The sequence below is a fragment of the Loa loa genome (genome assembly GCF_000183805.2).
Source record: "Loa loa unplaced genomic scaffold supercont3.143, whole genome shotgun sequence".
Classification (NCBI taxonomy): Eukaryota; Metazoa; Nematoda; class Chromadorea; order Rhabditida; family Onchocercidae; genus Loa; species Loa loa.
This window is the reverse complement of record NW_018108323.1, coordinates 74,781-88,021: the sequence shown is the minus strand read 5'-3', so window position 1 is coordinate 88,021 and position 13,241 is coordinate 74,781. Positions and strand designations below refer to the sequence as shown.

The window sequence follows — 13,241 nt, the reverse complement described above, 5'->3', positions numbered from 1 at the left end:
TGCTTCAGACCAATGAAATAACAATTTTCTTGACATACACAGTTGGAGCCATTAAAGGATTCAAATTCTGATTTTATGATTTTGATAAATGTTAGGGAATTAAAATGGAGATGAAAATTGAGCAATGGTTTAAAATCAGTAATCAATAATCAATAATAATAATGGTAATAATAACAATAAAGACAGTGATAATAATAATAATAACAATAATAATAACAACAATAATAATAATAGTAGCAATAATAATAATAATAATAATAATAATAATAATAATAATAATAATAATAATAATAATAATAATAATAATAATAATTAGTAATTGGTCAGAGTTTACAAAATACCCAGCTGTTGTGGTTTCATTTAGGAAATTTAATGTTTAGCAACGCAATTGCCCCGCTCGTGTCACTGTATGCCATTTACAAGGAGAATTCGGCGATGCAAAGATCTACAACACCTGTTTGGCTTCTGCTTTACGGTGCCGGTGGTATGTGCGTTGGTCTTTGGGTATTGGGACATCGGGTTATCTATACGGTTGGTGAGAATCTCACCAAAATTACACCGCCAAGGTAGGGTGAGAGAACTCTTTTATTGATCAAATATTGTCAATACCACTCATCAACATTGCATTTCTCAAATTTCCGTATTTTTTCTTGTGAAATCCAAATGTTTCATTGGTTCGACTTCATTCTTTTAAAATCTCCAATTAAAATTTCGATTTCAGTGGTTTTGCAATCGAATTTGGTGCTGCTGTAACAGTATTAGCTTCAAGCAAATTTGGTCTTCCAATAAGCTCCACACAGTGCAAGGTTTTTTCATTTATTTTTTGTCGCAACCGTCCTTCGTAATCTTCCAATTATAAATCCATTTCACAAACATATAGCCTAAGATAGTAAGCATGTAGTGCTGTGATGCCACTTCTTATCACTTCGACAAAAACATTTTTGTGTTAAAGTCAATCAAAGCCTTCAATTGCAACTTTTTAGGTTGCGCGAATCATTTTGATAAACCTTTGTAACATTCAGGTTGGCAGTGTGGTAGCAGTAGGTGTGGTACAGGCAAGAGGCTCTGTGAAATGGTCTACTTTTCGGAACATATCGTTGTCCTGGCTTGTTACTTTGCCTGTTACGGGTAATAGTCTTTATTTTTATTTCTATTTCTCTCCTCAGATTAATTTCATTTTTTCTTAAATTCCATAAAATAACGGTAGTTTTTAGTGGAATCGCAGCAATAGTTAGGTCTAATTATTAAATGGGCTACATCGCATGACTGGCACAATTGCATGTCAGATACGGAAGGACATCTGCCTTCCGAAGGAAGCGTACACTCAGCTGGATAACAATTTACTTCAATCCTACGGCTGGTTAATATCTTTTTAAGGATACTAAAAAAGTTTATTTTTACTAAGGTTAGGATATGGTCTGTTGCAGGTGTTCTCAGTGCACTGGTAATGCTCTTGGCGCGTTCGATTGTTCTTTGATGACCATCAGTGTATTATCATTATTTGCTCATTCACCTGTTTTTGATTTGTGGCTGTTTAGGGTAGTTTTTGTTGTTGTATGCAAATGAACATTTTTCATAAGTTCATCTGCACTTTGCTCTCACATAAAATCATTGTTCGTTCACTTGTAAAAGTATTGTAAATAAAGGTTTTCTTAGGACGATTGGGCTGATGACATTTTGTTGGAAAATTAAAACTACTAGGAACCTTCTTGTTTAACGGCAAGAATGCAGAAGAAGTAAGAGAAAAACTTCAGTGTATTTCAGTAGTTTAGATCAAATGTCCAAAACTTATGAAAAACGTACCCACAGTATCGCTTATACAAAAACCAGGTAACAACAGTTTGGAAATACAGTGAGGTAACCCGGTTAACGAGAGTGAACCAAAGTTCCGAAGTGGGTATATCGTAAAATGTGATCTGCCACAGTTTCGGGCAGAGCTCAGAGGAAATGTATTAACTAGTCCTCTTTGAAAAATCCCGACTCAATATTACGATCTCTAAAGGTCCCATTGATATCTATAATGATCTTGGCAAACTCGACCTTTGCAATCGTGTTGGCTGGGCGTGCTACCAAATAAGAATAGGAGAGATAGGCGGGGAGGAGGGGGAATATGCTGCGTAAAGCGGGAAATAAAGGTTGATTGTTTCTGGTAGTATTCGTACTTTTTGTTCTACATTATGCTTTCCTTATTTGATCCGTAATCCATTTGATCTTTCCTTATTGCATATTTGTTATGTAGGGTAAAGTTAATGCAAAAAAAGGGTGAGAGACGTTGTTAAATCAAGTATACAATTTTCAGTTCTTATTCTAATTTTTAGATAGCTTTTGATGTTTCTCTCTCTCTCTCTCTCTCTCTTTTTATTCGTGTAAAAATGTTGCAGTATAGGGTGACGTTTTTACGCTTTTCATCCTGAGACATAACATCTATCATTTCCTCATAAATGATTAGCTCCTTCTATTCCATTTTCTTATCTTTAGTATGCTCAATATGCAGCTGTAGAAAACATTATAGGAATTTGATTATCAATCCTTAAGCCAAATAAATTCCACATTGATTGTTCAAGTTAGCAAGTTGCTACAACTTATCCAGCTGAATAAGGATAGTAAAAGTGATCGACCCATTTGCCACTTCTTGTTGTCATTATCATAGTGCGTTAATACTTGTTTATTGATGTGAGCAACTATACCGAAATTTCAAAATTTCGTACCATTTTAAACATAAAGTAGCGGGGGTGTTATGCTCCCATTTTCCTTCGACTTCTCTCTTTCCTATTTCTTGTGTCCCTCGATTGGAAACCACAGCCTGTTCTATGCACCTCTTCACATTACAACATTTCACATCCTCTCTCCCGTTTGTATTTCGTACACCTCTTGTCGTCATCATATGAAGTCAGCTTATCTTCCTTCTCCATCTCAGCTGTCCTTCTTATCCGATCTTCTTTTTCTTTTACATCCCGTTCAACCGCGTCCCCCTGTTCTACTCCACTTCACCTTTTTCCTGTATATCAGCCATTGACCTGCATCACTTCGCTTCATCTATTTTTTTTTTTTCACATCGATGCAGCGTACGTGATACACGGTACACTAGACAGCTATCTTAGGTTGCCCTCGATAACAATTAATTAATAAGAAGCTGAAAAAGAGGGATGAGCAAAATTAATCCATTCCCAAAGTTTAACTGATTCCTGATGGCTTTCTTTGTTTCTACTAACTAAATAAGAATGGATCCGACGGAAAAAAACCTTGCAAAATCAGTAATACTAAAATTTCCACTAGAAGGATTTGTTAATACTGAGAAGTATTGAGGCACCGAATTTTAGACGGATTTGAAGGATTTCTGAGTAACTATGTACATAACTTCTGAAAGATCTGTTGAAAATTTCGCAAGATTGCGTCGTACAACTTCTTAACAGCTTTTCCAGTTCTACTCTTAACTGAACTATTTATTCCAGGTAAGTTCAGGTAACCTCAGTCAGTAGTAGATTAATAGGGTCAAACGGTGTAGCAGTGCTTCTCGTCGAACCGCGTATGACAATTTTTTTATTTTCTAATACTGGCAGTAAGCTTGGTTTACAACATTCTTTACAGAATCAAAGATATTAAATATTGCTATGACACTTGTTCTCTGCTATAATGAAAAAATGAAATTGATTTCTAAAGTTTCCTAGTAATGAAAATTTCGCTGAATGATTTGTCCGGTAAGATTATTTAGTACATCAGTGAGGAAACCTATTGAGAAGAAAAATTTGTCGTTTCAAAAGTATTTTTGTCAAATTTGAAAAAAATTGTCGTTCGTAATAATCGTTTTGTAAAAGAATGAGAAGACGATGACATGAAAAGGAGACGAATGAACAAATTAGAAAGAAGTTAGTAATGCTATTCTGTTATTCCAGTGGTTGAGTGCGAATGCTTGCTGTTTCCATAATTGACAGAGAGACTTCATACCAAATGCACTTATACCGATAGCGCTTCAGTATTTATGACAGGTTCAGGGAGTTGATGAGTTATTTTTAAGGTGTTAATATTAAAATGTGCTTTACACTGTTTTTTTTTCTCTTTTTTCCTCTTGATCCTATTTCAAATATCCGGATTTCTATCATATAAAAGTGCTTGTTACCTCCTTCTACTTCTGATAATCCATTCTGTTTTCGTTGTGTTTAAAGAATACTCGCTAGGCAAACTAGTTGGACCATCAGAAACGGTAGAAAAACTGAATCCAACACTATACTATAATATATCGATTTTACTAAGATTAGCTAACTACTGGAAATTTGATCGAAGGAGAGTACTGTAGTCTGATCTGTTTCAGCACGCTCCCTTCAGTCTTGTCCATCTTGGAATGACAGAGATATTTCTGTATTTTGCGCCAATTATTTATGTTAGTTTAACACTTACCTTTATCTTTATTTTGGACACCGTTACTGTAGACAGCATAATACATCCCTAACTAATCTTTAATTCAATTTAAAGATTAGAATCAGAATGTTATAGAAGATATATCACTCCCAGATGATTAAATGCTGGTTTGGGATCTTCCAAATGTGTTTGATTCGGACTGCAACAGAATGTGCAACACACAAACACACCTATATCCACGTTTAATTCATGCATGCATGAATGCAAAATGAATACAATAAGTGTACCGAAATTGATGCATTGTTGAGTGGACAGCAGTAAATTTCACCTTTTCCATTTAGATTTAAGTTTAAAGGAAATGAAGGTACTGACTGCAATTTGTTGTTGATACGAGCATCCTGGTTCAATTCCTTCGAAAAACTTGTTTCTAATCTGGAATGGAATCGATCCCCTGCAAAGAAATCTCCTTCCTAGTACTGTTCTTCACATGAAAATGTAAATAACCTATAATCCCTTCTCTCATCCCGTTTCTTATTCTTAGTCACCACTCTTTGTAATCCTGATAATCTCTAAAAGTCTTGCATCATGCTAACCTCTTGGTTTTCAGTTCACGTAATCATCATTCCATTCCATGCTCCGTAGAATTCTTCCCAACTCTTTCCTCTTTCACTTTACGTAATTCACCGAATCTCCTGATATATACGAGGCTATTACTTTCTGTTGGAAAAGATTTTCCAGGCATAAGATTTTACATTATGTTACAGCCACTGATCCTTATTCCTTTGTCATCCATACTGTTCCTTGGCCACATAATATATCTATCCCAGTTCCTTGTTGTTATTTTGCTAGATCCAGAAAGTCGTTGGATAGCATGAAATACCTGTTATAAAGACAATTGCGCCACATTGTGCATGAATGAAGTTCTTCGAGTTACGTACAAAAATGGTTAATTGCATGCGGTAGGGTAAAAGAATTAAAATAAAATTAAAATCTATAGATCCATTTGGTTATGGCAAATCGACCAGTTCTACTGCTATTATTATCCATTGCTCTTCTATTGTGTCCTATTCCTATCAGTGCTCAACAAGTACTTCTCGAACAACGTAATCAATTTCTTCGTTTTTTGGTTCATTACTTTCATAATTGAGGATTAATATACACATCTGATACAGTGTTCAGATAAAACTCTACATTTAGAAAGTCATTTTATTAGCAAACTGTTCACCCCTTTCCATGCTCAACATTTTCTATTCCTGAAGATGAAATGTTTCAAGCAAAAATAATGGCTCTTTCTACCCATTCCGGTATTGCTGATCTGGTTTTAATGGTAGAGTCCAAATGATGTTTACTAATTATCGGTTACTGTAAATAGACAATACCAATGCATCAACGATTAAAAGTTTTATCAGATAAGTTAAAGATGATATTTCAAATAAGTTGAAGATGATATTTAATCGATTAATTCAGAAAATCCTTTTCAGTATTTGTCTTTCAGAGCTAGATCAACTACCGGCACCCGACCTTGGCGATAATGATGTATTGCCAAAAATGTTTCTTACTACTCTCGAAAAAACTGGTGAAAGTCTAAACACCCGCAATAACATACCACCGGACACATTAATTGATCCGGATGGGCGTATCGTTGCTTTTCCCAGACGGTTGGAACAAAAGTAATAGTTTCCAATGTCAAGAATGGCAATACGATATCGCTAGTAAAAGCTTTGTAGAAGCTTTTAGTCAAGCTTTCGAAAGTCACATTATTCCTAGAAGGAGACGTTAGTTAGTGATTAATTAATTGTATTTCTTATTGCATGCGCACTTTTATTGCATTATTGCAGTATTTCTTTCCATCTACTTGTTCAACATTGAGTCATTATCAACGTAAATTAATAGTTCCAATAGCATGAACTTAGCCTAGCAATGGTTCTTAGTTGAAGACAAGAATCTTTACTTTCAATACTTTTTGTATAATTTAATATTTCTAACTAAATTCATAGGTATGCAGAAGAACTGCAAGAGGAAAAGGAACTTTTCCAACAAATAGCCAAAAAAGATGGTAAGGAAGTGGTTTCATGGGATACCTATCTGTGGATAATGCTTGCTTGCATTTGCATTATTGCATGCGGCGTTGTTCCTGCCTTTGTTTTACCACATGATTTCACGGAATTTTTACAGTCAAACTGTAAGTTTCTTTTACGTTGAAAATATATGTTTACCACTTTTTAGGTATTTGTGTATGTGTATGTCTATGTGTGTGTGCGTGTGTGTGTGTGTGTGTGTGCGTATGTGTGTGTGTGTGTGTGTGTGCGTGCGTGTGTGTGTGTGTGTGGAAAAATGGAAATAAATTTTTTCTAAACATGCAAATCTCGAACTCTCAAACCCAAGACAAATGAACATTCTCTGAATTACTGATTCATACAAGCTGAGAAAAGATCATGCTGAATTGTACTGAAAATTCATTTGTGCATGATATCCTCACAACATTTCTGTTTTGCGGAATGTATGTTTCAGATGGTCGCCGAAGCTTACATTTGCTGTTGAGTTTTGCTGTTGGAAGTCTGATTGGTGATGTGTTCCTCCATTTACTTCCAACTGTTTGGGCAGATACTCAAGGTTTTGTTTACTTCTGAATATGTAATTTCTGGCAATACATTACAGTGATGCAAATAAGTGACAATATAATTTTTGTATTACAGCGGATAGGTTGACAGCAGGTGTCTGGACCACAGCAGGTGTTTTGTTTTGCTTCATGCTGGAGAAGCTCTGTTCAACAAATGAATCTAGCCAACGCAGAGTAAGTTCTTTAATTAACTATGTCTTCAGCAGCATTTATTCTAGCAAAAATTCAAAAATTATCGATGAAGTATGACAATGAATTGCACCATGATCATAACCCCTTACAGATAGGACTATTTTAGAAAACTACGGTTTTCAGTTTTTGTCTCCAAAAGCGAATAGTAGCTCAAGGAGATGGTTTTTGTGTTAAAGTTTAAAAAAAAATCTAAATGAAGGTATCTCATATCTTTGCAGATGTGCGCCATATTAAATCTTGTCGCCAATTTTATGGACAATTTCACTCACGGGTTAGCCGTTGGTGGCTCATTTCTAATGGACACGAAGGTTACCGTTGAAGTTCTTCGTTTCATAACTTTTTTTTTCTACAAATTTTGCGAGAAACATTAACATTCGTCTATAAAACGAGTTCATTTGATAGGAGTGGCGAAGATATATAAAATTTGATATTTTGCTTCAACCTGGGAGTGCTATAATATTTATTAACCAATATTACTAATACTTTGCTGTACTTTATTGCTTTTTTAATATTAATTAAGTTGATTTGTGCGGTGGCGGAATTACTCTTCTATATGTTAAACAAACTGTTACAAATAGATTTATAAAACTGAAGATAACTGTCTGCAGCTTGGTTTGTTGACGGCATTCTCAATAGTTATCCATGAGTTACCCCATGAAATTAGCGATTTTGCCATCTTACTTCGCGCCAATTTCAACAGATGGTCTGCGGTTAAAGCCCAGGTTAGTCATATTCATGTACGCCTTGACTATTTTGAAGATATGTGAGATCCTTCAAGAAACTATCGTGTAATGAAGACGTGAAAAAAGTCGTATTGTTAGTCAATTCCAAAATTATGACTGATTCCATTGGTTGTTGCAGTTGTTGACCGCAGTTGGTGGTGCTCTAGGAGCATGCACAGCTTTATTTTTGCATACCGAATGTGCGATAAATGGACCATCTCAGAACATTTTGCCATTTACTGCCGGTGGTTTTATCAATATTGCTCTCGTCCAAATACTACCCGAGCTAATGAAGGAGACTGATTTAAGGTGCTAATCTGTTATTACTATCGACCAAAGAAACAGTCTACCTTGTGCTTTTTTTTTCGAATGATAGCTTCGACTAGATATAGATGTTAATATGCAACCACTTTAGACTCTAAAAAAAATTGATATTTTGGACAATTAGCGATTGTATGAATAGCTTTATTCAACGAATTCGGTGATTACTCATTAATGCCTGTAGGACATGCTTCATTATTCAGTCATACAATTATTTGGCCCAATTTCAGGCAAAATATTTTACAGTGGATGTGTTTTTTGATTGGTATTACATTGATGGGTGTGCTGAATCAATTCCATTTCGACTAGAATCGTTCAGAAGCCTTGGGCATTAACCAGCATAATTGGTTAAAACATTTTTTGCAATGGATGTTGTGCTTGTAGACAGTTTCACTTGACTAGTTGCACTAAAAAGCCTTAAGATTTTGCCAGTGATAAACATATGATTATTATTTTCTCCAGCTAACACTGCATTAATGGTCTTGCATTTCATTATCTAATCTTGTAATAATTGGTTTTATTTTAATACAATAAACTAATATCGCTCAGTCTCCCTGACATGAATTACAGATGATTCAATGCAAAGCAAAGTGAGATAAGGTCAGCCGGTGGGTAGGAAGGTTATTACAGTCAAAGATGTTTGCAAGTAGATTTCTTTGGATAGAAACGTAGTGCAAAGAGGACCTCCTATCACTGATGATGATGGTTCGTCAGACATGCGAAGACATCATATCACGCTTCATCTTCTACTTAGTCAAATAAGGGATGAATCGTCTTGAGAATGCACAGCACATATCCACGAATTTAGGTGACGCATTCCGAAGCGCAGGAAACTTATCCCTATATAAAGCCTGTTCTAGAATCTGAGAACACACTCTAGACGTTACCCACCAAGCCGGAACAAAAACTGGTGGTTCACGATTTGCATTACGCTCCTCGTTAAAATGAATTCAATCGTCAAGTTCAGGTCGGGTGAACAGGCATAGTGAGTAGCGGTGGGGTTTAAAAGGGTGCGGAACAGGTGAAGGGTTTGTCATTTTTGAGTGGTACGGAGAGTTGCAAGAATCGAGGGAGGTGAATAGATATCAGTTTCACTTTCATAGGAATAGGCGGGAGAATAATGTGGTGGAAGAAATGGAGAGATAGATAAGGACTGAAAAAAGATGGTTGGAACAGAATACCGCGGTATGAGAATAAGACGAGTTTGTCAATTGCCATCACATATATTCACATTCATATGAAACCGAACCGAAACGAGACGTCGATCATTTCCCTTTTTTGCTGCTTCAATTCGTATCGTTGTGGTTGCAGGAAATTGAAGATTTTGGATCTTGAACTAACTTATCATGTTGATAAATAGCCCGAGTTAAGGATTTTCTGGAATTAAAACGTATTAAACAAGAATGTACTTATCACACTACTTAATGGATATCTGTATATTTTGGAAATCTCCTTAAAAGAAGTATTACTTTTCTTTGAACTTCCTATTCAAAACTGTACTGCGTTAGTAGAACCTGTGTTGTCATCGGTGATGTGCTGTTGTCCTGGTGGGATGAGGTTAAGGCTTTTGAGTCAGTTACTGTTAAGGTAAAGCAGTGACGCGAGGTAGCCAGAGAAATTAGGTGCTTTAGCTGTAAGCTTATTCTCGAAAATCTGGTCGAACAGCATAATTAAGGGTAAATCTTTTTTGTCGGAACTTTCGCGTGGGTATATACGAATGCAGTCATACGTACTTTCCTATATTGCGGAATTTTCAGCAGAAAAAAGTTTTGTTTTTTGTTCTTTTCCTCTTTTTTGTTAATTTACTACATTAACACTGAGGATAAGTTCGCAGGCGAATCATTTCTAAGAATACATACATACTTTCACGTATTTCTTTTCCTAGATTAAATTTATGAATTTTTGCTGGAATTGGTGACAAAACAGGGAGCAACACGGTTTTATGATAACTATGGCTAGTTTCCTGGATTTTTTGCAGATGAACAAGGATAAGGTTGGTTTATTCAAAGATTTTCATGAATTGCGTTCAAGCGAAATAACTTCTACGGCATGTTCGTAAAGTAATTGTGTCTATTTTTGTGTTGGATGTTTCGGATCAGGCAGTTTCTCAGAAAAAGAATGGTCACTGACGAAATATGTTTTTATTAGAGTATCGATTGAAAAGGTCATGAGTTATACTGGAAAATAAACAGCGTATCAGCTGCGGTGGACTCAGTTCCTGTGTATTCATAGTCTTCCGAACTTGTTTTGAGGAAACTTTGTTTACTCACTATTTTTTGGTAAATTTGCAGACATTTCGACCGAAAAAAAAATTTCCAGTTGGAACGTTACGATATAATCTGCATAAGCAAGCTCAGGCTACACTGCATTCGGGTTTAGATTTGAAAGCAGCTGTTCGATTGCCACCTGACGAAAACTTTGAAGACTGGTTAGCTGTCCACAGTAAGTTTGGTCCTTCATAATTGAGCATTATGGTCACAGCGAACTTTAATTGATGGTGTGGATAAGTTGCAGCAGTGGACTTCTTCAATCGAATAAATCTTCTATATGGCATAATATCAGACGTTTGTACTGCAAAATCTTGCCCCACAATGAGTGGTGGACCTCGGCAAGTTAATTTTTGCTTCCGTGTTAGAAGATTTTAGAGGTCGAGGATTAAAAATCAGCTTTTGTATCTGTGTCAGCAGTCAGTAATATCAGAAAGAAGTCACGGTAATGTTATAGTTTAAAATTTTTGAGTCGTGCACAATACCCTTGAAGTTTGAGAATGAAACGTTGCAAGAGTTGACGTTATGATATGTCAGGATGGCGATAAAATTAAATAGTGGATTCGTATTGTAATTTCCTTCATTTTTTCCCTCGAAACTAAAATTATAATTCTTTACTTCGTAGGTATGAATATCTTTGGCAGGACGGTGTCAGCTATAAAAAACCAACAAGATTACCTGCTCCTGAATACATATTTCTTTTGATGGACTGGATTGAGATACGGATAAATAATGAAGCTATCTTTCCTTCTAATACGGGTACTAACTTTTTTTGGTAAGAAGCATCGATTTAATCTAAAGATTGTAGAATTTGGACGAATATAATTCAATTCGGTTTCAACCAACACGGTCTTAGTTTTGGGTGATGATTGTAACTCAAACGATTTGCATTTTACAGAGGTCCCGTTCCCACGAGACTTCCGGCAAACGTGTAAAAAGATATTGACAAGATTGTTCCGAGTCTTTGTCCATATTTATATACATCACTTCGATCGATTATCACAATTGGGAGCTGTAAGTTTCTACTCAGCAATGACTAGAAATAATTTACAATATAAACGTTTGATAGTGGTTGGATGATTATGATATTCTAAAAGATGGTGATTTAAGCTATTATTTTAGGAACCTCACGCAAACACTTTATATAAACATTTTTACTATTTTATCACTGAACATCAGATGGTTTCATCGCGTGAGCTGGATGCGCTGGCAAGTTTTTTTTTCCTTATATGCCATTACAGAACGGGTCAAATTATGTCAACATTAATTTTTGAGGTTCTATATGATTTTTGCACATGTGGGACGAATTTTTCAGAAGGAGATGACAGAGCGGTTGATTGTCAATTCTGGTAACCGACGAATCCGTGTTGAATGAAATGTTGCTATGGTCAGGATGAATCTTGCAAGCTGTTTGTTGTCCCTCTGCCTGCCAGTATCCGCTACTGAACACTTTCATTCTGTCCTACTCTGATAAATATCTTGTATAAGAAATATTTCATTGGATTATTGCCACGAAACTTGTAAAAGATAATAGATGAGGGGCTGATGTTTCAGCCCATCTACATTATCATATACATGGCGACAATCCTACTAGTTGATTTAAATTCTTATCCTTTTCTAAAAATAACTCTTGCATTTGTACAAAGTTTTCAGCGTTGAATGCATAAATTAATTTGTTCCTGTGCGAAAATTTGTGTATTACAATTGAAATGCTACCAATGACTCCACCAATAATACAGTGGTGTTAGTTCATACATTTGATAAATCGAAAACGTAAGACTCCACAGTACGAAAATTCCGTCTATTTCCCGGGTCAACAGGCTTTGTGTTTAGTGAAGAGAGCCAATTTCCAATCCATTACCCTTTTCGAATGAAGTTGAATCTGTTGCACTAGGCGAGTCAGTCGTCCACTTCAAACCGATTAGAATAATTTCATTGCACTGAATCATTTTTACATTACTGAGCGTTGAAGTGAGTGGCAATTGTAATTGGGTTGTTAACATTTATCAAAGACTTTAGGTCTTTTTTCTGGAATTTAAGTGGTAGTATACATAAAGGTCTAAAAAAACTGAATCTTGCATTTGGTTAATTAAGGAAGAATTAGTTTGTAGAGATGGGAATTGGGTTCCTACGCTTGTTGCCGCTTCCATGATGAAAAGATTTTTGACACCAAATTTCGTCAAACAAGTTGATAAGGGACCTTTGTGAACTCTCTTCTTTTTCAATAATCTTGAAAATTTGTTGCTTATTTTGTTTATTGTATTACACCCAATTGTGGTCGAGATATTAAAGATCAACAGCAATCATTCGATAATTGTCGGAAAACTGTTCTTCATCGATCTCCATCAAAATGCTAAAACTGTTTTATTTTTAGTAAAAACAATTCTACAATCGTTTGAAGTATTTTCTATGACTACTTCCTTTTCTCCATTTTTTAATGCAAATAGACGAATTAATTTCCAACGAATTTTTATCTGTGCATACTTCGATGAATTACATTATTTCCAACAAAGGATTTCTGTGGAAGTTTATAGAAGTGGAATTATAAATTGATTTGATAAATTTTGAAAATCTGCTAATAAAACGTCTGTTTTTGAACATTAAAAAGTTTGATTTGATGTTTGTTAAACATTTGGCAGAAATTCATTTTTGAATGATTTGGTGATATTAATGCAAATGATGTTAGGAAATTGTTTTTCTGTTGAACTCGTTTCTCAGTGATACAGATTTATTCGGGAGGTAATATTGTTCTTGTACAATATT

The 13,241-nt window shown here is 35.4% G+C and overlaps 3 protein-coding genes across 3 annotated transcripts in view; all 3 read left to right on the top strand.

The window, feature by feature from the left end:
* LOAG_17876 (phosphate transporter) overlaps positions 1-1,477 on the top strand; it is a gene marked incomplete at both ends in the record, with an annotated part of 4,849 nt that extends 3,372 nt beyond the window's left edge. Inside the window, 3 exons of the mRNA XM_020450538.1 lie at positions 722-806; positions 1,023-1,128; positions 1,428-1,477. Coding sequence (XP_020305770.1) covers positions 722-806; positions 1,023-1,128; positions 1,428-1,477 — 241 coding nt within the window. The remainder of the gene's footprint in view (positions 1-721; positions 807-1,022; positions 1,129-1,427) is intronic.
* Positions 1,478-5,351: 3,874 nt separating this feature from the next.
* On the top strand, positions 5,352-8,520 carry LOAG_08109 (ZIP Zinc transporter; the record flags this gene model as incomplete). Its single annotated transcript, XM_003143641.2, has 9 exons — positions 5,352-5,459; positions 5,852-6,026; positions 6,354-6,538; positions 6,868-6,969; positions 7,053-7,150; positions 7,387-7,476; positions 7,777-7,890; positions 8,030-8,199; positions 8,442-8,520. Exons 1-9 carry the CDS (start codon positions 5,366-5,368, stop codon positions 8,518-8,520), a joined length of 1,107 nt encoding a protein of 368 aa, XP_003143689.1. The 5' UTR covers positions 5,352-5,365.
* A 995-nt stretch (positions 8,521-9,515) lies between these two features.
* Positions 9,516-12,167, top strand: LOAG_08108 (Mob1/phocein family protein). Its single transcript, XM_003143640.2, has 7 exons — positions 9,516-10,204; positions 10,503-10,653; positions 10,726-10,819; positions 11,104-11,237; positions 11,377-11,492; positions 11,601-11,687; positions 11,794-12,167. The coding sequence occupies exons 1-7, from the start codon at positions 10,154-10,156 to the stop codon at positions 11,851-11,853; spliced, it is 693 nt and encodes a 230-aa protein (XP_003143688.2). The 5' UTR covers positions 9,516-10,153; the 3' UTR covers positions 11,854-12,167.
* The last annotated feature ends 1,074 nt before the right edge of the window (positions 12,168-13,241 follow it).